Source organism: Sinohyriopsis cumingii, chromosome 2 (genome assembly GCF_028554795.1).
Source record: "Sinohyriopsis cumingii isolate HCF-2022 chromosome 2, ASM2855479v2, whole genome shotgun sequence".
NCBI lineage: Eukaryota > Metazoa > Mollusca > Bivalvia > Unionida > Unionidae > Sinohyriopsis > Sinohyriopsis cumingii.
The window spans coordinates 67,187,374-67,213,472 of NC_142962.1; the positions used below are offsets into that span (position 1 = coordinate 67,187,374).

The following is a 26,099-nucleotide window of genomic DNA, read 5'->3' on the forward strand; positions in this document are numbered from 1 at the left end:
AACATGGGTAAACGTAAGTTAGATGTTGCATGTTCATCATCTCATCCTAACAGTAAGTTAAAAAAATTAACAGCATTTGTGTTTAGTGCAAATTCATCAGACAACACAGTCACTGAACTTGATATTAAACCTGGCAGTCCAACATCATGTACATGTAGTGATGTTAGTAATGCTTCAAGTGCAACACCACATCATGATGAATGGGTCAAAAGTTCCTGAAAATTTTTAGACAGCTGGAAACTTGGGTGTCCGTGGCTGAGATATGATCCAAAGTTAAAGCAGATGTTCTGTGATATATGTATCTAGGCACAAGTCGTCAATTCATTTACAACTGGCTGTCATATTTTGAAGAAGGAGTGTGTCACCAAACATGAATCCAGGCAGGGTAAGTAATATATGCTAATTTTGCTCATTGGTCTTTTCCTTTTGCTGTCAATCCCGTGTTACATAATTAAAAATAATTTTTTTCCTCAAAATACAAGAGCCAAAAGAATTAAATTAACTTACAGCATGGTGAATGAATTCCTAGTTCATAAAATTCCTATCAATTCCAATAGTTGCAAGAAATCCGAATACGTTCCAACAAACGAAAAAAAGCCTCTTCTGTGTTGAAGTTTCAAATGTACATAAAGAATTAATTAATTTCCAAAGAATTCAAATAGTCGTTGAATAAATTTAGTTAATACCGTACCATACAGTACATTCATTCTAGCATGTCATGCAAAAAAATAAATCTTTTCAAAAGCCAAGTTGGGAGATTGCATCCGAAAACAGGCAGATTGGGACCTACCAGCAGGATTTTTTTTTCTGGCATATTTAAGCATCATTTTCACTAAATATTCTTTGCTTTTTCCAATACACGTGAAATTTTCAAAAAGGACTTGATGTTTCTCCCTGTGGAGTGCCTTACTTGCCCCCCCCCAACATATCCCCATTTCATATCCCATACAATAGCTGAAGGTTAGACTTAAGCCTATTCGAAATACTTGAAAGAAACCATCTGTTCTACAGTGAGTGAAAGCATTTGCAATTGACTGACAAATAAACCATGCCCTTTTCTGTTATATCTAAAAAAAACTAAAATGGATGTGAATTTATGCTTATATATTTAATTATTTAATGCCAGGTGCTGACTCGTGTAAGTTTCATTGGTGGGAATGGAGATTATATTTGCTTGTCGAGAAAAATTCTACAGCATTCAGTGATCATTCTTGGGATTTAGGAAGCAATTCACTACAAGCAAAGCCTGTAAAGCACGGCAAAAATAAATTATAGAAACTCCTGGTTGACAGAGATGTACTTTGTGATGCTAGCCATAAGTGGGGGGGGGGGCATTTAATTACTTAATGCATGGAATCGACAGTAGAATTATACGTCACTTATCTTACATTGCAAAGTACAATCATAGGTTTTTATAATTAACATGTCATTAACTAAAGTTCCTTACAAAACTATTACTTGGAAAATAATATACACAATATAGATTTGTTTAATATCTGATGTTTCTATTTTAAAAAATGAGTGAGACACTGTAGATTTCAGGAAAGCAGATATTTTACATTTGATAATGCATTTTTTTTCAGGTGACAACAGTCATACCTATGCACTAACGGTGATGCGGGATGAAAAGACCATGGAAGTAGAGAAGATCGCTGCTATTAGTAATAGTAAAAGTAAAAATGCCATTACCAGTGCCTTGAGGAACACTTTCTTTGCGGCTTACTACCACCACAATTATTCCAAAGCTGCACCAGTTCTGTGTCACACAGGTATTGAGAATATTATATTATAGCTTGTTAACTGTAATATTCTATGGATTTAAATGACAGTAACATAGGGAAAAACATGTATACAACCTTAAAATATTTATTGTGATGTTACATCTGTAGTGGGACCCTGAGTGGCTGAGTGGTCTAAAGCACTCTCCGTTACGGATCAATGCCATCTCACCTCTGTCTGCGTGGGTTCGAGTCTAGGATTTGGCTAATGTGGGAATGTGAGAAAGCTTGCCAGTAGCTTCTCGTGGATCAGTGGTTCTTTCCGGGTTCTTCCTCCACCATTAATACTGGCCACCATGCATAGTGCATAGCCTATCATGTGCTAAAAAATGGCGTTAAACCCCACAACAACATCTGTAGTACACTGTGATTGCTGCATTAATGCCAACTTCTTGCTTTATATATATATATATATATATATATATATATATAGGGCATAAAAAATTCATGATTATTTCCATTTCAGGGCACCACCCAACTCTCAGACCTTAAAGTAGATATGCACACATCATATGCATTCAACAAGTGGGCAGCTCTAAAATCGTGACGGATCATTATGTGACATTCTACAACATTTTAATAGTGCAAAACAGTCATGTAATGATTTATTTTGTAATATTATAGCTGTATTTCTTGTTGTTAATAAAGTAATAACTATCCCATCTTTTGCAATTTTCATTGCCTATTATATTAATAGCCTTTTCATTGCCTATTACATTAATAGACTTGAAATTATTTTCACTACTTGTTCGGGCGGCATTTTTTGAAAATTGGCAACAAAATATTGAGGCTAACGATTTTTTTGGCGACTACTTTTTAAAAGCCAGGACCATCCCTGAAATCATGCACTATTTGAATGTTACAAAAGCAAACAATATGACAAGGAATGTCTGAGGCAAAGAGAAAATCACAATGTAAATGCAGTGGCACATCAAAACTGAACAATAGTTGATATAAACACATTGATTAGGTATTATGTGAACTGAAATGGTTAAGTGATAAGAAGAATTGTTACATTATCAAGCATGCCAACTGCTGACTTGGATATTCCCTATTCCTGCAGAAAATAAATTGACAAAGAAGAATGATCATTGGAAAAGATTCATGCACTTTTTAATGCTCTCTATAATCAGGTCCATGCACAATTATAAATATCTGATTGGTCATGTGTTGTAAACCACCCAACACCAAACAGTTTTATTTCGATTACATGATATAATGGCATGAAAAGAAACTTTTGTACATTCATTTGTCGATTAATTTTATATTTTTCAAGGACCAAGGCAAGTACTATTCAAGGACATTTCAAGGTTAAGTACTTCAAGGATGAATCGAAATTCAAGTACTTTTCAAGGTACCGTGTGAACACTGGTAATGTAATAACATTGTTTTGAGAACTCAACTTTTGTTGGGAGAAGGGATGGTCACTAAGGACACATTTTACTTCACAGTTATGCTTCAAATGCATTGATTTACAAATGTCATAAAAATAATATTTACCTGATCCAGTTTCCTTTTCTGCAATGACTGCCTGACAGGGGAAGTAACTGTTCTCGTAACCTTTCGGTCATCTCTCTTTGGAAGAAAGTCTTCACTAGTTGCAATTACATTTAGTTTTCTTGAAGGCTGGTCCCCAGATGAAGCTCTAGCAATTTCAGGTACAACAGACTTCCCTGATGACCTGACAGAGGGTGCCACAGTTTTAATGGTAGATGTGGATGTAGCTTTGGTAGTGGGCTTGGTTGGCATTTTCTTATCTTCTTCCTTAAACTCTTCACTAAATTCATCTGGAACAAACAAAGACTAGTCAACATCTGTCACAACTTAAAATTTTTTTAATAATACGTGGAGAGTTATGGAATACACAATCAAAGGATGCCAAAAACTAGAGAAACTTGTATAGCTCGCCAGCACAAATCCTTGATTTTAATTGTTTTACTTCCTTCCTCTTCTCAATACATCCCCCTCCCACATTTACCCCATCTTCCTGGCAGTGATTCTTTGATCATACAATATTTGAAAATGTCCCTGTAACTTAAGTTTCTTTGTACACATTACATTTTACCCCTCTCAGGAACCCCAGGGTAGAAAGGCAAGAAAAATGCAGCTCTTTCTTTCTGATGTTCCATCTGACAAAAAAATAAGCTGTCATTATGAAAAGTAGCTCTGCTAGGCACCAACAAAAAGTCATGCACTGTTCGACTTTGATTCACCATTCAGATAGCTTTTAGATTTCTGTTAGTGTATATTTCTGTTAGTGAAAAACATTACAACTTAGAACAAATGGTAATAAATAACTCTTTTGAACACAAAATTCAACAATTTATCTGAGAGGCATTTTGCACAGAGATGGAATGAGATCAAAATGCAAGTACAGGGATCAATTATTGGTACCGTATGATTGATAATATTATGTTGATCATTTATCTCTAATATAATTTCATAATCTCTGTCTCCCCAACTCCTACTACTCCCAGTACTATAAACTGTATTAAGTGGCCTTTATTTCATTAGTTATTGATCTGACTATGATGGAGCTGTGTGGTCTAAAGCACTCTCCATTACGAATCACTGCCATCTGGCCTCTGTCTGCATGGGTTTGAGTCTCGGATTCGGCTAATGTGGGTATGTGAGAAAGCTTGCCAGTAGCTTCTCATGGGTCAGTGGTTCTTTCCGGGGTTTTCCCGGGTTATTCCTCCACCATTAATACTGGCTGCCAAGTATAGCCTATCGTGTGCTGAAAAATGGCGTTAAACCCTACAACAACAACAGCAACAACTATGATGGAAGTGGCATAATAAGAAAGTGCACGTGCCCCAAATTCATACATTTTAAACTAATATCTTTTTTTTTTAAAGAATGTCACAAATTAATGTCTCAAGATGGCAATCATTATTAAATCAAAATAACTGCTGCTGAAATCAATTCCACCACAAACATATATCATGTGCTAAATGAATCTGACTGTAGACTGTACACTATAGAAACTTAAGATTATGTTCATTTCAAACTCATTTTTAACAATCAAGTCCAAAGGAAAAAGAGTTAACTAAATTGACAGCTGTTTGTTAGCACACACACACACACACACACATGCTCACATCTTATTGTCAATTCCCTCTAGTGATACTAACATGTAGTAGTAAGGACTTTTTCCTAGCTTTTGTGTTTAGTATTTGTTTTGTATATGTATGTAGGTTACTCTAATGATGAAGAGCTTGTTTAGCTTGAAACATTGGAAAACTAGTTTTGATTTGTGCCATCATCAATTTTTGTGTCAATATATTGTATCATATATATCATCTAGTAAGTGGACCAGGGATTCTAATAATCACTAGAACATGAACTTTTATTGGTGCACGTCAAATCTTTACTACATCTCCACCAAGTCAGAGACCAGAATTTGAATAAGACTGGCAGATGCTTACAATATGAATAAGATAGCTACAAGTAATGAATATATTCCACCCAGCAGTTAGGAAAAATATGTGGCAATGGATGGATAGATGGCAAATATCACAATATACCCATGCTCAAACATGTTAGATTCCAGAGAAAAAAATAATTAGTGATCCTTGCCTGCGTGGACACATTACAACACTCTTATAGCAAATAAGATACATAAAAATATGTGAAATTTTACAGCATCTGCATACCAATGTCTTGTTTCTGAGAACTATGAATTTATTTTAAAAAATCACTGTCTGTCATAATTATAACACAGAGAAGGAAAAAAACGTCAAATGCATATCATCCACCTTCCCCTCTGACATCTTAAAACTGAAGCTGTAACTTAGTACCACTTTCAGTCATGTAGGTGACTAATTGTCTTCTTTCTCAAATTTATGCATCTCACTAATTGAGACCACATACAGTTTCTTAACAAACTCCAAAAACAGTTATTTCACAAGATAGAAAATTTTCAAGTAAATTATGTTTTTCAAACAATACTTAACAGTTTACATTAATGTTAGGAATCTTAGCTTACTACCTCTTGGATCCAGCCCTCCTAATAAATTGAAAAATTCTTTTCTGTCTACATCACATACAAAGGGTAGTAACTCTTGCCCATTACATCCCTTGCTGCTGCAGGCTGTCACTAGTTTTAAGCAAAGCGATATAACCATGTGGATCCTCACATGACACAGAGGCTTGGAGGGTATTAAAGTAATGTAATCTGGTAAGTATCCTCGTAGAACACTGTTTATTTTTAAAAATCTGCTTTCTCCTTCAAATATGATCCATGATCACATAAACATTAGAAGAATAAGCAAAAGGAGGAGGAAATGCTTAGAATTCAACCTATGCCTAGGGCATCCTTTGAGGGAAGAACAAAAGGATTCCCAATATGAGAGATAACACACTTGCCTAACTTGAAAGCAACACAGACAGTCATTTGATCTGTGACAACTACACCTGGCTGAGATGATTACTGAATTCATCTTACCAACAAGTCAACCTTTTATGGGTGAATCCAGTAAGAGTGGTGACTATTCCCATAAGGAGGCTGTTTTGACTTTAACAGGGTGTGGTGGTCATCTGTACAGCAGCCACTGGAGCTACCACATTCAAATTTTGTCTCTGCGAAGCTAAATCCACTCTGCAAGCGAACCAACAGCTCTTTCGTTATGTCTTGGATTGATTAAGTTCAAATGTCAGGCTCACAGAGATCGCTCTAATGTCATGAGCTGAAATCCCATTAGGCAACTCTGATCATTTGTAACTTCAGAGCAAGCCAAGCATATAACCCACTCTGGCCACAATGAAAGGGCTTGAAGGTGATTTTCTCTTTCTGACATTCACTGGGAAAGTTGTTTTCTTGTTGCACAAATTTCTATTGTGCACTTCAAGTAATGCTGGAGAGTGTGGACAGGATCTTACATGATCTCTTCTTTCAATTTGTCTGTCAAAAAAAGGAGTGTTTAACAACTCTCCAATTGGCCACTGATGGCAGCCTATTTTCTGGTTACAAAACCTAACTGCACCAGGAGGACTGCAGAACAATGCAATCTGAACTGTAGATAGTTCAGGTCCATTGAAAGGGCATGTATATTACTCACCATGTATGCCAAAGCTGAAACTAACAGGAAACAGGTTTGTATGATAGTTGCTTCAGCGAGGTTCTGGCTAAGGGCTCAAGTTTATCTGAAATGAGCCATGTCAAAACCTATGACAGACTATAATCTGGGAACAGGGTAAGATAGTTTGGTCATTTCAAGTCAAAATTGGCCCATCTCCACCACCCACTTGTTGATTAATGACCAGATCTCCCATTGCATAAGATTTCATTCTTTACTTCCATCAGTATGTTCATCATATGGCGAGAGAAGGAAGGAGGAGAGGGTTAGGTAAATGAAATCCAAAGCTGCTCAAAAATGACATGGCTCACCAATTCATTCTGCACAAATAGGGCGATCTAACAAGAGTCGACATGCAGAAGTCTGGTGCCCACTGGTAGGCCGTCTGCAGGCAATCACTAACAAGAGTTAGAAGGTTTTAGGGATGAGAAACCCTGTTCTTCCCTACTCTATAAAGCTGCCTCCAAAAGTTAGTTGAGTTGTTGTCTCCTGATATTTGTGGGTTTTTTGGGGATTTAAACTCATTCTGCTTTGTGAATAATCCCTTCTCTTTGTCTCTGTCTGACCCTCTGTTGAGGTAGAGGCTGAATGGGGTTAAATGAGTGTGAAGGCTGGGCAGCAACTGTGCCATTCGCAACATGTGTGCATGATGTGGTTTGAGTGATATGGAAGATAGACATCATGTTGTACTAAGTCCAGATTAGCAGAGGATGTCAGCACAGTCACCATGTAATGACGAACTGCTCTGTTTATGATTTGTAGTTGTGGCCATCAACTTCCAGGCATGCCCATTCGCTGAATTTTCAGCAAGCTGGAAAATTGCTAATGAGGTCAAGTCCAACATCGAAGATTTGGATATTAAGTTATGCCCCTGCTTGATGTGGCATGAAATACATTTAAACCATTTTTTTTACAGAAAATTGGAGCAAACATGTTGACAGCTGCCACAATTTTGTCCAAGACTGGGAGTTCAGTGTAGAAGATGTCAAAGTGTTCTTTTTGTACCAGCAAAATGAAAACTTCACTGGTACTTGGACTACTGAACAGACAGCTTTTGCATTTCCCAGACTGCTTATTTTGCCAGAGAGACAATGATTTCTCTGATCTTTGACGACTGCAGAAGCTGATGGAGTCTTTTCTTCCTTGTCTAGATCTTTCAAGGCTTTGACCTTATAGGTTTGCATAGCAGTAGGGGGCTACCACAGTCTTAAAACTGAAGTCAGTCCTTTCCATCATTGGATCTGACTATGTCAGCTCTTCAGGATTATCATCACACTCACTGTGTGTATTTTCCTGGTCCAGATTCCATTTCCACATAAACATACATGGTGGGATAGAAGAAGCAATTCCTTCATCCCTATTCTTATCAGTGCATTGTCACCATGGCAATGTTAGCAAGATTTTCAGGAAGTATATCGTACAATGTTGTCCATGCTTATATGCCTAACATTAATGTGATCAGAGAATGTACCTGAAAGAGAATCAAAACGTTTGGCCTTTCAGTTAAGGATGCAGACAAAAAACAATGTGCAATACAAGAAATATGCCTGCAATTTTTAGGTTTGAATGCAGACTTCAATTTTCACAATATTTCAAGTTTAAAAAATCATCAGTTGTGGCAAAAGAAATATTCATGACTCACACTCACATTTTTGGGGAAACTTAACATTTCTGATGCTTCACACTTACCTGTGAGGATAACAAGCAAGAGGAAACTGTCCCTACTGCCTGTTCTTTACTGTATTTGCTCATGTATAAGAATGGAATTTGCTCATGTATGCTTTACAAAATGTGCCAGCAGATCAGATACAACAATGATTGCTCTATTTCATGAGAATAGTATAAACCCTCATCAAAAAGTGCAACATACAACAACAGATCTGAGTTCAACACTGCTTCAATCTGAGTGCATGTTACACATGAATAAACAGGTACATCATTATACCTTTACACAAGTGATCAAATTACTACCCCTAGAAAATAAATTGACTGTAATAAATTCTTTGTTATTCATAAAAATCTGATATTGTTACTAAAGCAACATGAACTATATTTCCTACAAAACACGTTTTCCCCATCTAATAACTCAGTATGATCTATATTTCCTAGAAAAACATTTTCACTGATCAATAACTCAGAAAGCATTATCTATATTTCCCATAAAACACCTGTGTTTTCCCGGACCAATAACTCAGGCTGTTCTTCTTCATCAGCGGCTGGACAGTCTGGTCTCTGACCTTCCTCCTCTTTGGCTGGTTCTCGTGCCACTTTCTTTTTCACAGGTTCAGATGCAGGTTTATTTTCAACTTTTTCAGAAGAAGTGGTCCTTTTTCTTTTTTCCCCTTTCTGTTCTTTCTCCTTTTTATTTGTATTTTCTGTCTCTGTAACTGGTGATTCTGCAATAGTAAGAGCACTGTTCACTGAAAACATTGCAATTCACCATCTTGAAATGGTTAATGGTCCCTACATCTAAGTCTATATGTTATATTCATCTGAAGATGTGTATCTTAACAAATCATTGTGCACTAGGGATTTAGGTCAGAGTTATTGCCCTTTTACACCAGATGCCCGATGGCCAAACTCTGGAAAACTAATCTCAGTTTGATCACTATGAAATTTGATACACATTATTAATATCATATGAAGATGTACATATTGAAAAATCACTTTGCTTCCATAATTTCTATTATTTATTGCCTTATTTGTCTTGTGGCTGTATACTGTGCCAACTGCACAAAGGATATGCATACCTAAATTATGCTTAGCTCCCGAAGGGTGAACCCTGACTGGAGTGCATACCATGCCAGTGTCCACTGACAATGGAACACATTCTTATCAAGTATTTGTTTTACATGAACTTAAGAAACTTTATGATGATGTGCCATCAGAGAAAATCTTGGTAATTTTGAGGGAATGAGATTGGTATAACAAGTTATGACAATTTATTTTTAGTATTTTATATTTTTTACCTTGATCCTTTACTTTACACATCTCTTAAAGAATTTTAACATCTTTACCTTTTATCTTTTATCTTATTGTTCTACATGTTTTTTTAGAAGGGTTTAATCTTCTGAAAGCTTTCTGCATTTTATTTATATGTGTATTTTTAAAACTTTTGGTATGCAAATATATAGTAAGTATTGTGCTGATGTGATATCAGATGCTATAATACAAATGTATTACATGGATATATACTAGTACAACTAGTCTTACTGATTTTATTGGACTTCCATGAAACATGGAAAAGGTTACAATTATCAGCTGAAAATGCACAGATCAAGAAATCGCTGTGTTTCTGCAATGTGTATTAGTTTTTATCTTCATGACTTGCAGCTGTACCTAGTGTATGTCAACATCTCTTGAACATAACTAACAGTTTTTGATGGACAACCATAACACTCCATGCATGTTAAGGTCATTATTAGATGTGCATGACAACAAATTACTGTCCTCCCACCAATAAATGTTTTTCATAACTATTCCCTTGTTGTGTTGCACGCGAATGCAGTGTATTTTAAAATCCTTTCTTGGATAACTATTAAACATGGTAATATTATGGTCATCATGTTAAAGTGTGACTATTGACAAATCACAGCTGCTCCTGAAAATTTTGCTTCCTTTTTGACATACAATGTATGACAAACACTTGTGAATGCAACTAGTCTCACAGCTTTCAATGGATCACCATGAATGTTTCATGACACATCTTCTGAAAATAAGCATACTGACAAATTACTGTGTTTTCCCAATTATGGTTTGAATTACAGGCCTTTATGTCCTGTAGAAAAATGCAGCACAAGAGTTCCATTTTTCTCTCAATTACTTTTCTTTTTAAACAAATATGCCATTGATTAATTGCCAAATTATGTATTTCTGCACGTTTCCTCCTACAGAAATTTAGCCCATTTTGTTAAGAATTTAACCCAAAAAAAATATGTTGCACTACTGGCCATCACTGACTTTGCAGCAAAACATGGCAGACAAATGACTATACCTTCAAGTGTGTTGTTTATTAGAAATGAATCACAATCTGAAATTTCAGTTTCCTTTTTTGTTGATCTAGAGCAGCAGCATTAAACGTGGAAGTTAATGTATGCAAGTTCTTAATTTAATTACATGTAATTATTTTCCATTTTTCTGCAAATATAAAAACACACACTATACAAGAAATGCACCTTAATTATTTTAAACTAATTTTAGATTATTGTCACTGGTCTGAATAACTGTGTGTGTGATTTGGATTTTTAACACAGCTTTAAAAAGTCTTCAGTCATATCACTATGATGTCTGCAGTGTGGCAGTTTAAGGTGATGTCTAGCATTTTTTTAATATGTCTTTGGTATGACATGGCCAGGGTTTGAACCTGCAACCTACTGCACCTAAGGGGGATGCTCTATCCACTAGGCCACTGGAGTGGTCCCTATTTAGCTGAGGATACACACTGATATAGTCCAATCAATACAAAGCAAGACAACCCTCACTGTATTATTACCAATAACAAATATATTGCAATACTCAACAAACCAAAATACTTGGAACTATTAAGAACTACATTCCTCTTCCAATAGTAATACTAATAATGATAATGTAAAAACATGAGGCAGTTCACTATGTTGCAATACCTTAATGCAGTGATGTCCAACCCGCAGCCTGAATTTAAATGGCCTGCCAGAGCTCGAGCAACTATATAGTTGTTGCTTTTCAGTTTTCTGCTGCAGCCCTCAGCTTCAAGAAAAACATATTTCAGTGGCCTATGGTGTCAAAAAGGTTGGACAGCACTGCCTTAATGGTATTATGAATGGAGTTTGGCATCCACATTGTCCAATTAATGTGTGAAGATTATTTGATGTTAAACATTGAGATGTGAGATGATGTTTGACCTATAAGACTTTAGCATATTTGATCAAGTCATTTTTATTTGTCACTGAAAACATCTACCATGTGTGAATTACTTCTTCCATTCCTGAACTTATGCCACATACCCACCATTGTTTAAGATCGCCATCTGCATTTCTTATAAATGTGTACTCTGTGTTTTATACTAAATGTGAGTATAAAACCTTGCTCTGGTCCCCATAATATCACACTGTTGTAATGAGGATTAATGACTTCATTTAAAGACATCAACAGTTCTACAAGCCCTAGTACATCAACATTAAGTGAAAAGAAGTTCGCATGTTAGCCATTATTGTGCCATATTCATTTTCATGTTGGACCATACATGTGTCATGCTGGAATTTCTCATGAATAGTTTACGAAATGAATTATCTTACCTTCCATGATTTTGGAATATCAAAGCCAGAAATATGATGTTAGTCCATAAATTAGTGACTTCAACCATCCAGTGGAGATTTGTTACCGAAACAGCGGAGATGCAGGATAGTGATGGAATCAATGTACCCAGCGAAAGAATCACATTTCTCATCAGACTTTTGTTGAACAATAAGTTAGAACTAATGTTACTGTTAATTACTGTAAGTTCTTGGTTATGTAGGACTTGTTATTTTACTTTAATGTGTGAAATAGTATGCATTTGATAGGGACTATTTATAACTGTATTACAGCTCAGTGCATCAGCAGTATGTTGTATTCTCACTCGATTTGCATCGAAATTCACTCTTCCGTTTTGTTCAGCTCTATGTAAACATAGGTAAAAATATACAAATAAGACTAAAAGTGTTACATGTTTAGGCTGGAATAAACAGTAACACAGAAAGAGTGAAAACAACAAGCTTTTTAAAATTTAACAAATAATTTATTTTCCTGGAAAAATTCTGTAAAACAAATGAAAAAAGGAGAACTTACGGTTTCAAGAATCAAATCCAAAAATAATCTAAGAATACTCCATGAATTAAATTGCAAAAGTCCTAGTAAAATGTTCCAATAATTTCAAGTTTGAATCCTGATGGAAAATCCAAGATGGATGATGATGACATATGCTGTAGTCAGTACTGTGCTTATCTACAGTTCCTTGTAGAAATACAAATAATGGCACTCCGGTGTTGGAAATCCAAATTAAATTTTTAAGCAATGTCTTTCCAGAATTTCTGTGTGAGCACTCCTCAAAATATTTCCAGAGAAAAAAGAATTAATCCTTTTGAAATCCAACTGAGCTGAAGAAAATTAGAACTATAAATCTGGCTAAAACAAAATAACTTGACATCAGTGTAAAAAACCCAAAACTGAGAAATCTCTCTCAAAGCATCTTTTAAAACTAACAAATGTGCGTAACGGAAAAACCATAATTGCGAAATCGAAGGTGGGGGCACTTGATTATGTTTATGTCATGTACACCAAAAATGACCTTGACGAAAACCAATCATTTTTACTCCAAGAAATAAAAAATAAAAAATTGTTTACATCTTAAATGTAATCCCATCATGAGCTCAGAAACAAACAATCATTTTAAAATAAAACAGAACTTGTTGATGACAGAAGCTACAAGTTCTGAAACAAGGTCAGAATTTAGATCAACACCTGGTGTTTATAAACTAACAGTCAAGGTCAAACAATATTTTCTGAAAAAGTGTCATCTCTAGTGAATAAATTTACATTATAATAGCATATAATAGAATAAAAAATTTAAAACTGACAAACAATTAAATTAAAAATAAACATGAATTAAATCAGATATACATAACAAAAGTAAAAATGCACACCATGGACATTGAGAGGACAACACAATTCTATCTCATATTTGTGTTCAGAGGGATTTTTCCATGCAGTTTGAACAGTTGACTTTGTTACCACCATGGCTAACCCTGAGAGGACAAACATTGAATGGCTAACTAAGGCCATGTGATGTGAATAAGAGTCTATAAATACAAGTGCAGACAGTGCACTGGCATATAGCTGTCAGAGCAGCAAAGTATGAACATTTAAGTAGTAAAGAATTTAGGCCATTTATTCTAAAATCATCAATTATATATTTTTACACAACTGATATTAACTTTGGTACCTTAAAATCCCAAAACTGAATCAATGTCATGAGAAATTTTAAGTAGATTCATTACATTATTGCTATTGAATTTAAATGCCTTATAATTATTATACTGTAATTCTTTATAAAGCCACTGCTATCTCCCACCACACTGCTTAAGTACACTAGTACAACAACAAAAAATTCTCATTGAGATCATGCTACTAGTCAGAATATGTTACAGTCATTCTAATAAATTTAGCTGTTAATATACACAGGAATATAATAATAGAGTTAATTTCACCATAATATAGTGTATTATACGTTGTCTTTTTGGCATTTAGACAAACAAGTCTGCCCTATATTACTAGAAATTGACAGTGTTGTGACAGACACTGTGTTTATGTAAAGTCACATTGGAAGATTGAAAGGCATTTTCTATATCACCTTAATTATTTATAAAAAGCATTTTTAAGTCTTGAACTCTGGTCTTTTCGATATATAACACACAGGTTGTTACAACATGTATAAGAGTTTGTTGTTATTGTTATGGGGTTTAACACCATTTTCAGCACAGGATAAGCTATACATGGCGACCAGTATAACTGGTGGAGGAAGAACTCTGGAAAATCCTGGGAAGAACCACACAAACATTGAAAGTTAGTGGCATGCTTTCTCATGTACCCATGTTAGCCAAACCCAAGACTTGAACCAATGCAGAGAGAGGTAAGGTGGCAGTGATCTGGGACGGTGAGCGCTTTAGACCACTCTGCCACTTGGGACCTCCATAACAGTATTCACTTTTATTTTTTGTATATTTGTGTCATGAAGGATACCAAAGGTGATATGCATCATCTCCAAATGTTCTAGTTTATGGTTTAATATCCATTCAGTATAACTGCAGGATGAAAATTGCATAAATGGAAGAATTACCTCTAAGTTATACAGATACAAATGCATACAAACTGGAAAATATAAAACAGAAATACTATTGTGTCCTTACCATCTGACTGAGAAAACCTTGCAAAACTTCAAATCAAAACTAGAAGACAGTACAATGGTTGTCTTCTAAACATAAGGATTGCATTTAAATCTGTCAGATATTAAAAGAAAATTACATACTTTTAAGTTTTCCCCTTACCTGTGCTGATGGCCTGAAGCTTTGCTAAGAGACTGTGCAACCTGTGTAATGGTAAAAATGCATGCAATTTTAGAGATTCAGTTAACATGTCAAGGACAGATATGTATGGTGATAGCTTGCACGTCTATTAAATGCTGTTAAAAATGTAAATTTAAATACTAGAAATGAGCCAAGATTTATTTTTATAATCATTTTCTATAATGCTGCATGTATAGTACAGCTGAATTGTGACTTTTTTTGGTTTATTGATTAAGTATAATTTTTAATGGGTATGCCATTGGTGAGAGTGACTCCAACCCAAAAAATGCAATATAATGCAAAGGACAAGGGGAAAAAACTACGTAATATTACCATGTCATATTTATGGGAAGGAAACTCTTTAAAAATCTCAAACAAATTAAATACTTAGGTGACACAATTACTGGTGATCTGAAATGGAACCTTCATATTCAAGAAAGCTCTTCATCTTGCCAATAAAATGTGAAATGATACCTTTGAAGGGTTTCATTAGACTTATTTTAGAATATGCTTCTACAGTCTGTAACCTCTACTCCCAAGTATTATAAGATGAACTTGAAAGTATGACTACACACCACGAAATGTGATCTCAATATTGAATAATTTATCTTGGAAGCCATGAAACTGTAGACTGGGGAACAGATTAATAACTGTTGACAAAAGTTTGTTTGTTTTTTTAATAATAAAAACCACTGTGAAAATCCTGCTATAATTTGACCAAATACAAACAACACAGATAGAAATTAGCATATATACCTAAAAGATATCCATTGCTCAAATAGACAGTTACAAATTTAGTTGTTTGCCCCCAAATCATCAAAAACTGGAAAATTTTTTATCACAACTACTAATGCTAACTGCTGTATCTTCCTAAAACCAACTCAATTCGGTGTAAAACTTAGCATGATCACATTTGTTAAAATTATTTTTAACGTCAAGATCTGAAATAGAACTTTCACATTTAAGAAATATGCAGCAAGGACTTGAACAACAAAGCAGCAGGCCCAGTTGGCATCCCTCCAGAAGATCTTAAAGCTGACACTGAACAAACAACATAAATGATGCACCACCTACTCTTAAAATCTGGAAGAATAAACAAGTCCCTATAGAAAAAAGAAGAGATATGTGGTCAAACTTCCAAAGAAAGGTAAACTGGCTCTATGTGAAAACTAGGCAGGAATTATGTTGTTCTTAGTGAGGCAAACACAATATATTTTGCATATTCTAAATTAATCAATACACTCTCTCTCTTACTTAATAGACACAACTGAATTTGGAACCAAAATGATCTATTTAAATAGTTGTTAGTTTGTTCAATTAGCAGTCTGGAAAAGTTTCACCATATTACATAGTGAAAAAAAAGGAGAAAAAAACAAAATTACCATGATGTGAATCTGTCTGTGTTGTTTCCCAGAAAAAGAGCCAGATCCTCTGTCATTTTGTCCTGGTTCTTCTTATTGGCCACCATAACCATAATGTAGTCTGGGAGCTCATCATCTAAAATTAGATAATTAACAAAAGTTTTTTTAATAAATATTTATATTGTAATTACAACATTCTAACAAGGATTCCTTACTGAAAGGTTATTAAGAGAAAATAAATTTGTAAAGATATTATTCGTATTAAATTATATAACATACCACTGTATTCATGTTACAGATACATCCAACCATAAAGTGGAAAATTCATGTCATCAACATGCTGAATAAACAAAATAAGCAGTAAATGATGTTGCAGTGCTAACTGTATAAACTGCCTATGGGTGATAGTATTCCATGAACATTAAGGATAAAACATGAAATTATTCGAATAAAAACTGTTTACAATTTACACAGGCTACATGATAATGGCATATCCTTCAGTGACAAAAAGGTTTCTCTTGTATTTTCTTCATTGGCTTTATTAACTATGAGTGCTTCTATAAACACATTCTGAAATCTGATCCTTTAGTTTGGAATTTTAAAATCATGTTCAAGTGGCATGCTGTAGCATGGTAGGTATGCTACTTTTTCTTACCTAGCATCTTCAATTATTTGGGTAAATGAAAAACAACTTAATTACATAATGCTTACATCTGCTTACACTTGACTTAAACACAAAATGAATATCAGGAGTCAAGCAATACTTGAATTTTAGGAAGAAATAACTTCATTTGGACAGAACAGAAAGAACTGAGGGGTGAAAAGTGGAAACAAAGCAAGAAACTAATATTCTCTTCTTTGATGTGTCCTACAGTCTTCATATGATTGTACCCTATACTTTATCTTCAAGTAAAAGTTTATAAATGTATATGCATACTTGAAAGTCCATGTTTGGAAGCAGAATTTTATGCAATTTAATCTGACCATATGATTTCAAAAGAGCATGGCAGCAAGTACATATTATAATTAACTTGAACTAATACTGATAGGAGAATATAGATTATAGTAATTACAAATAGGTAAAAATACTTAAAAAGTGGCACCTAAACAAGATAAAATGTTTATTCTTTTGAGTTCTAAAACTTCACCAGAGAATGGCAGTTGAAAACATTTCTATACTAATTTGAAATAACCTTTTTTCTCTTTTGGACTAAATTTTTAGTGAAGTTTTTAGAACATAAACAAGAAAACAAGAAAATTAAATTCAATCTGTTTGTTCTAGTGGCAAATGATTAACTATTTCAATGTATTTTTAATTACAATGATATAATCTAGGTACTCTTATCAGTCAGAATTTAATACAATATATAGTTTCTAATATGTTCATATATTGCTCTGGTGGCCTAGTGGTTAGAGCATCTGCCTCAGATGTGGAATGTCATGGGTTCGAATCCCCAATGAGTCATACCAAAGACTTATAAAAATGGTACTAACAGCTGTCTCGCTTGGCACTCAGCATTAAGAGGTTAGTATCAGGACTGGTCAGCCAGGTGTCAGGATAATGTATCTTGGTGGGACATCATGCTACATGTCTGTGGTATGATGCCCCAGTGCTAGACATCACAATAAACTGTCATACTGCGGACATTGTAGCGATATAACTGAATTTTTTTTAAAGCTATGTTAAAAATCCAAATCACACACACACACACACTAATATGTTCATGTGAAGTCATAAGGCCAAAATACATGGTGTATGGGTCAAGAAGGGCACATATCCCTTCGTTAATGGACAGACCATTTAACAACATAAAAACTTCAACCTTTAATTTGATTGTGAATGAACTAGATCCTTCTTTCTGAACTGGCACACAGCCAAGAACAAATATGGTACTACTCATGCCATGTGGGTGCATCTAACAGAGATTTTCTCTTATATGACTACTCGCATCTTCTAGCTTTGGTACAACAATCCAGAGACAGGATTACAAATTTTTGCTTATAATATTTGTCTATGTACTAGTAATAACATTGTGCACTGTTATTTGCTCACAGCTTGTCTCACATGTCCACAAAAATGACTGACATAAGAAAACAACCTTGACCTTACACAGCATCTCAAATTCCACTGAACAGCATAGTCCCATAAGTTTGTGACCTGAAAATCTTTATTTTTTTTATGCTCACATAATATTAAGACATTGTTTTCTATGAATTGAATATTTTCCTTAATTTGTTTACCTAATGAATTATGAAAACAGACCATATAGTGAAGAGGTGCTTCCTTGACACAGCAATGTCTGCCATTATTACTCCTTGACAAGTTCATATCCAGTTGCATACTGATTTTATGAGGCAAGCACAACAGTTAAAATCTTCCTAAACTATATTTAGAAAGTGCTTTCACCAATTCTATTCCTATATTTTTGTTAACATACTGATGTTTTCAGTTTCCAATCACAAGTTGGTATCACCGCTCTGGTGGCCTAGTGGTTAGAGCGTCCGTCTCAGAAGCGGGAGGTTGTGGGTTCGATCCCCACCCGAGTCATAACAAAGACTAACAAAAATGGTACTAACATCTGCCTTGCTTAGCGCTCAGCAGTAAGAAGGTACGGACTTGAAAAATGGTTGGCCTGGTGTCAGGATAATGTGACTGGGTGGGACATCATGCTACATGTCTGCGGCATGATACCCCAGTGCTGGATATCACTATAAACTGCCAAACTGCAGACATCATAGTGATATGACTGAAAAATTGAACAGGCAATTGTTTGTTTAGTATGTGCAGTTAATATCAACACCTGGTACAGTTGTATAAAATACATTTCATAGAAGCTTCAACAATGTAACAAATCAATGGAGCATTTAAAAAATCATAAATGAGGTCACTCAGGTTACCTCTAAAAAATAACACAGCTAAGATAATTTTACTTTTCTAAATGAAGAAGGCAAATTTTACATTTTTTTTCAGCAACTTAGTCACACACTTTGCCTAGTCACCTGACTCCTGAATATGTAAACAGTGACAACAAAATAAAACAGCCCGATGCCCCTCTATTTTAAGATTGGGTCCATTCTGTATTCCAAGTGAGGGAACCTTTGGACTTGTCCAAAACAAAACAAAAATTGCTGGCATACCTGACACTTTGCATTCTAAATTACAGGGGCTTATATCATTGCTTACAATTTAGCTGTCAGTCATATATATATATATATATATATATATATATATATATATATATATATATATATATATATATATATATCATATTATTTTATACTATATATATGACTGACATTTAAGCCTCTGCGATCTATATCAAATCACCAGATGACTACGTGAAATTTTAATCAAATTGAAGCATGGCGTGTCATGCTGAAAATATGATTTTGTACTCCCATACCTCCTGACTCAGTCATGATTCAAGAAAACACAATTTTCAGTAATCTAAAAAACAAAAAGGACAGCAACATAAAAAACCTACCACTTTCGGTATATGCCCGTTACATGTAGCATATATAGATGGTAAACTGTCATGACTGGAGCTGATGTAAAACTATCCCTTGGACAGTTTAAATAGTGGCAATTAAAGGAAAATAGGTCAGGTATAAACCACCATTTTGCATATTACTTAATTGGCTGACAATAGCTAATGAGATATGTTTGATGGCTGCAGTGGGCGAGTCCACTGTGCTAAATTGCATAGGTAGGATCATGAAGTGGAACAACCCATTCAGATATGCTAGATGCATGTAAAACTACAAGAACAATGGTTATTACATAATACTGCCTTGAATGAGAATGCTTAAGCCATATGTTATATAATTTTGACATGTTTGCAAACAGTGGCAATGCTCCTTTGAAGTTGAATTTTACTACAGATAAAGAATGCAAAGCATATTCATTCTTTTGGTAGATGTAGTTTTATTGTGTGAAGCACACCAGCAAAACAAAATGGGGGGGGGGGCAGGGGATATTAAAACTTTGCACATACTGCAAATAACACATAGACATATGTCAACTTGGTTCTGATCATGATTCACTCTGAGAATCCAGTAGAGAAGTTTGAACACAAGGGCCATCCAGTCCCTTGTGAGTGTTTTGATGAATACTAATGACATTACCTTCAAACCCCTTTGAACCCTATGAATTTATATTCGAATTGTAGTTATTGCAATGTTCTGTGACAATAATGAAAAAGAGGAATGTTTGGGCATGTGGAAACTGGAGTCTGGGCTTGTGGTATTTCAGTCTGGGTTTGTGAGTTTATTTAAGCCACCAGCCAGGGGCATGTGACTATAAAAAAAAATTCTTTGAACCCTGAGTGTATGCCTTAAGCAGATGAAATCTGGTCCTGACAGAATACCCACTATGACAATATTTTTCTGGGAACAATATTGAATGTGGATGGGTCTGGTTTGGCTGAGAATGATGTATCCGACTCACAAACTGAGATTACCATCACCATCTTTTGGTACACTAACCCTTTCCAGAAAACCAAATGTTACTTATGGGTTTTTTTTCTCTGTTGGCCAGGATTTAATATTTTCAAAATCAGCCATCTCACTGGAGATGAATGATGGATACATTTTCATCACACAACTTATGACTGCATTCATCATTATGAATGCACACTTAACCAACATATAAATTATAACTGAGAGTGATCTTTTCTGACCACAGAAAAAAAATCTAGTTCAACTGTTGTCTACATAAAAATTCTGTGGAAATTATGATGGATGACCAATGAAAATGTGGGCCCCAAGTCACCAATAGTGCTCACCATTATGGATCACTGCCATTTCACTTGTCTGAGTGGGTTCGAGTATGGGTAAGTTAGAAAGCTTGCCAGTAGCTTCTTGTGGGTCGGTGGTTCTTTCTGGGGTTATCCCAGGTTCTCCCTCCACCATTTATACTGGCTGCCATGTATAGCCTATATTGTACTGAAAAATGGCAATTAAACCTAAAACATCAAAAACAACCAATGAACACAAAAACCTGCATCAACCCACAACTAGGAAATGAAGATTATTGATGCATTTTAAGTGTTCAGTGAGAAAAAAATCTCCAAAAGGAATGAAAGTGATATAAAACTGTATGTGCATATGAATACCATCTCTGTAGGACTTATTGATGTATTACTATTTTTACAACCTTTATAAATTTAACTACAGGAACCATCAAACAATGGTACATCTTTCAACGAACAATGTATTATGTAAGGTACTTAAAAATGTCACCTACCTACATAAGCTCCAAGCTCAACCAGTTTAGCCTTGATAGCTGACTGCAATGAATGAAAACTTTAGTAAGTCAAAGAATTGGAAATAATAATAAAAATTCTTTTAATTACAACACATTTTTAAAAAAGAAATTCTGTATCATCAGCATAAGTTTCTCAAAAGATGATTCAAGAACAAGTCTTGAAGCATCAATCAGCCTTCCATAATGAAGTGTTTTACAATTATAACAATTTTAATATATAGTTTAAACAACTCAGTTTGAACACAACACAGAAAAGTGCAATTAAATCTCAACCAGCTAAGAATGTCTCCACACAGTAGTATCCTAATGAACATTAGTTAAATATGCATTCCTTTTGTAACTACTAACAGTACTTAGCCAGTAAAAATCTGTACAAAAAATCCCTAAAATAAATACTTTAATCGATTAATATGCGAGTAAATCGAACCCCCACCCTCCACAACATCCGCTTTCATGGTCTCCAATTTCTGACACCAGTCTGCTGAAAACAAATGTCCATGGTTCTTTGTTGATACTCATTTATAAATAGTGTAAATGAAGACAGCACAATGAAAACACAAAGAAAAAAATAACTTATTATATCTGTATTTCCCCTTTCGGATTAATCCAATATATCATGTGCAGGAATTGACCATCGAAAATATATAACAATTTAAAATCTGTCATTTTGCAAGTCGTTTGTGCCTCTCTGCCAAAATAAAATCTCATACTCTAATTTTCTGGCTTATTTCTGTTCCTATCTCCATTACTGTTTCTTATAAATAAATTGTAGTTGTTCAGCTATTAAAATCCTGGTACGGTGCAGACGTTGTTACGTCCGAAAACGAGATAAATAATTCCGGTACGGATTCGCTAATTTTAGCTCTTTGCAAGAGATCCGGTAACGGCTATATTGTTCCAGTTCCGAGGGTGCAAGTACAGACTTATTTTAAAAATCCATTTTGTCTTGCGACCACTGGTACTGCTTAAGTAGATGATTCTAAGGCTCTAGGCTAGGTTTTTGGTACAACTACAGCAGAACCATTATATTGGGAGTAGACTGAGCAGAGAAGCAAAAAGTGTTCAACAACACAAAGAAGTTTTCAGTTAGCGAGCGAACTAAATGCTTAATCGTGCAGAATAATATATATTGAATTAAATTACTTTAAGCATTAATTCTATTACGCTGTTTACATTTGACACTGCTCTCGATACAGTAAACAATGCAAAAAATCTACCCCAATTAATAAAGGTTCAAAGACTATTACAGACGCCATATTTCAAGATTTAAAATATAAATCTTGAACATTATATAAAAAGTATACTTGCATTAAACACGCGCACTTGAACATATAACAAGATTATACTATTTATTGTTAAGAAAAAATCTGTATTACAATGTATTGCTATGACATTAAAATATTATTAGTAGCCGTATCACGCAGGGAATCGGCTCACTAACTGAAATAATTAACACATCAAATTTTATATACCGATTTAGCAGCATATATTGTTTAATCACAACAAGATAATTTAAGATATCCTTTGATGAATTCACTATAATTCCAAACTAAAAATGCTGTCCAAATATAGTATTGAGCACGTTGTAATTCAAGAGACTAGTAATTTGAATACATGTATATCATTCCAGCCTAAATCAAAAGACTGAACATAACAATACGGATGATTCTGCTTCAAGATTACACACGAATGAATAACTAAAAGAAAAACAGGATTATAGAGCTCTCTACTTGACTTAATGTCAGTCACAATTAGTATTTTCTTTTTTTTTAAACAAACGAAAATAAAAACAATATTACTTAGTGGAAACTTCCATTCCGAAAAAATCTGTAACTAAAATTATAATATAAAATGTGAAAAACACCAAGTAGGACATGTATTTTATTGAGGAATTCAAATGACCATGACCCAGAACCCCAAAAGAATGTTTACTTCTATTGAAAATGATCTTAACATTTAACTCATACCCACAGAGAAAATATTGGTTATGTATTATTTGTTTACAAATATAAAAGTTATTCCTCAGGTACAAAATTAACTTGATTTTGGCAAGGTCAAGTACAAAATGCAATTATACAGTGGAAAAAAGCTAACAAATACAGAGTAAATAAACACAACAATAAACATAACTCCGTTTGACTTGAACATGGAAAAAGTATTTTTAAAAAAAAGGAAAAAATGTGGATTATTCATTTCGATTACATGACAAATGATACTCTTGGAACTTCTAAATTAAAAATGGGAAAATTATTCGGAATTTCGAAACACAATTATTTGCAAAATAATTACTTTCCTACATTTACCAATGGAGATTCAAAATAAGCAATCAATTTACAAACTTGTACACTCGATGAGAGTTGATTCTGACGGTATGTTTTATGAAGAGGGGCTATTTCTACAAGACAAACAAAATATTTGTTGTTGGCTACAGCATTTCTCAGTGTGATCACAGAATTTCCACCACGGGTACATTCTCGAAGAAATTATGCATGTCAGTCTTAGTGACCAATTCCAGCCGAGTTTTGTTAGCTTGAACGCCGTACACCAAAATCGCCCAGGGCAGGAACAATAACAAGCAGGATACAGATTCTGTTATGACATACAGAGATCATATAATGTATACAAACACACTGCAAACAGCAGGACGTCTAGTTTTAGATAGAGATCATGATGATCGCCAATTATATTTTTTTTTCGGGGGGGGGCGTGTTTGTTCGTTTTTATTTTTTTAGAAGAAAAGAAAAATGTGCAAATACTTTGGGGACGTCCATTAATTATGTCAACAATTTTTAGGCAATTTTTTTAACCCAACCCCCCTTGTCAACAACTGTCAAAGTTTCAGTGACCCCCCTAATAAAATTTTACCCCCCTCCCCCCCCCCCCCCCCCCCCGTACAAACTGACAATATTTTATACGGCTGGCTTTTATGCTAAAAATAGAATTATGGAAATTAAAAGGTCTACAAATAAATTTTAACACATTTTTTTTTACTTGTTTAACAGATTTCAATTTGACTATAACACTTTGAATTCATGAAAAAAATTGAGAGTTTATATTCTAGCTTTCGTATATAGGCTACAACAATTTTACAGCACATGCAAATGGGGGGGGGGGGCATTTGCCTGAAATGAACAAGAATCTGTTATCAAAGCGTACAATATTTGTAAGGCATTAAGGTTACTGCATCTGGTTGAAGAAGCTGTATACTTGTGTAGGCTACATAATTTATTTTATGTATTATGTTAAAGATGACTGTATAATAGTCAAGCTCTCAAGTTTCCTAGGCTCAGTAACGTTATCCATCCTTGGAGGGATAGCTCATGGACTTCAATATATATAGCATCTATACATATAACATAGATGCTATTTAATAGAAGTCCATGGATAGCTATACTATTTAGATATCTATGGCTCAGTGCAGTCTTTGAATTTAGTAACAGCTTCCCTTAAAAATATGTCTACAGTCTACAATCTACATTGAATAAAAACAAAATATGATGATGCAAGACTATGACTTCCTTGGCAAGAGCTCAACCGGTTTAGAATTAAACTGGTGGGCTGTTGACGGGCGAGCGTGTGCCATACCAACGTACCGACTAATTTCCTATTTTTTGATTTATTAAATTTATTGTAAAAAATAACATTATTGACGTCAATTTATCTTGAACTCCCCCTCCCCCATGTCAACAATTGTCAAACTTCTTCAAACCCCTTCCCCCCATTTTGTTGACATAATTAATGGACGACCCCTTTCTGCACTGGTTCTTCTTTCTCTTGAGCTTGTTGTACTGGCAATTCATCAAACCAGAATTTGTTTATTTTGTACCAATGGCCGAAAATCAACATCGTACTCACTTGTGACAGAAAATATATGCAGTGGGTAAATACTTGCGTTGTATCTAATCCCTAAATTATTTTGTGAATTACTATTTAATCTCACTTGCACAATAAAAGTTGGTCCGGTAAAATTCAACATCCTTTGATAAGTTGCCTAACTGGATTTTGTTTGATTCATGATTCATCGCGGATAACACAACTCACAGAAAACTTTTAATGTCAATATTTTTTACGTTCACACATCTTTTGCTATTTTTACTTGTAGCTGTCAGCTCCAAATATGACTTGCCGCAGAGTGGATTATATTTTAGCGTTCTTATCATGCATCTTGAAACAACAAACAGACTCCAGTGTCGGAAGTTATCCATCGTGTCTCTGAACGAGCTATAAACATTTTTGAGGCATTTGTTGTTGTCAAAGAAGAGTACTGGTTTTGAAATAAAACGTGCTCCGGTTTATGAATCATCTATCTTTGTAAACACCTCGCTAACACCAACAGGAAACATTATTCCTACGATGCATCGATGCATACGAAGTGCATCTAACAGAAGTTTTCTTAGCTGAATCGAGCATCGTAACCAAAATGGCATACGGCACTAACCTGAGCTGTTTTTTTAACAAACGTTCTGTCATAGCCGGCGGCGGCTTACTGCCAAGAGCAACAAGCACATGCTTCTAGCCATTATATATATATATATATA

At 34.7% G+C, this 26,099-nt stretch overlaps 1 protein-coding gene across 2 annotated transcripts in view; it reads right to left on the reverse strand.

Annotated features, from left to right (window-relative positions):
* LOC149805082 (zinc finger CCCH domain-containing protein 14-like) overlaps nucleotides 1–22,408 on the reverse strand; it is a 107,581-nt gene extending 85,173 nt beyond the window's left edge. For both annotated transcript variants that reach the window (XM_089947176.1, XM_089947175.1), the window contains exons 1-6: nucleotides 22,272–22,408; nucleotides 21,541–21,583; nucleotides 16,317–16,431; nucleotides 14,917–14,957; nucleotides 9,025–9,252; nucleotides 3,279–3,565 (exon numbers count right to left, since the gene is read on the reverse strand). In XM_089947176.1, the coding sequence (XP_089803302.1) occupies nucleotides 3,279–3,565; nucleotides 9,025–9,252; nucleotides 14,917–14,957; nucleotides 16,317–16,431; nucleotides 21,541–21,583; nucleotides 22,272–22,307 (750 nt within the window). In that variant the 5' untranslated portion in view covers nucleotides 22,308–22,408. The remainder of the gene's footprint in view (nucleotides 1–3,278; nucleotides 3,566–9,024; nucleotides 9,253–14,916; nucleotides 14,958–16,316; nucleotides 16,432–21,540; nucleotides 21,584–22,271) is intronic.
* Nucleotides 22,409–26,099: the final 3,691 nt, after the last annotated feature.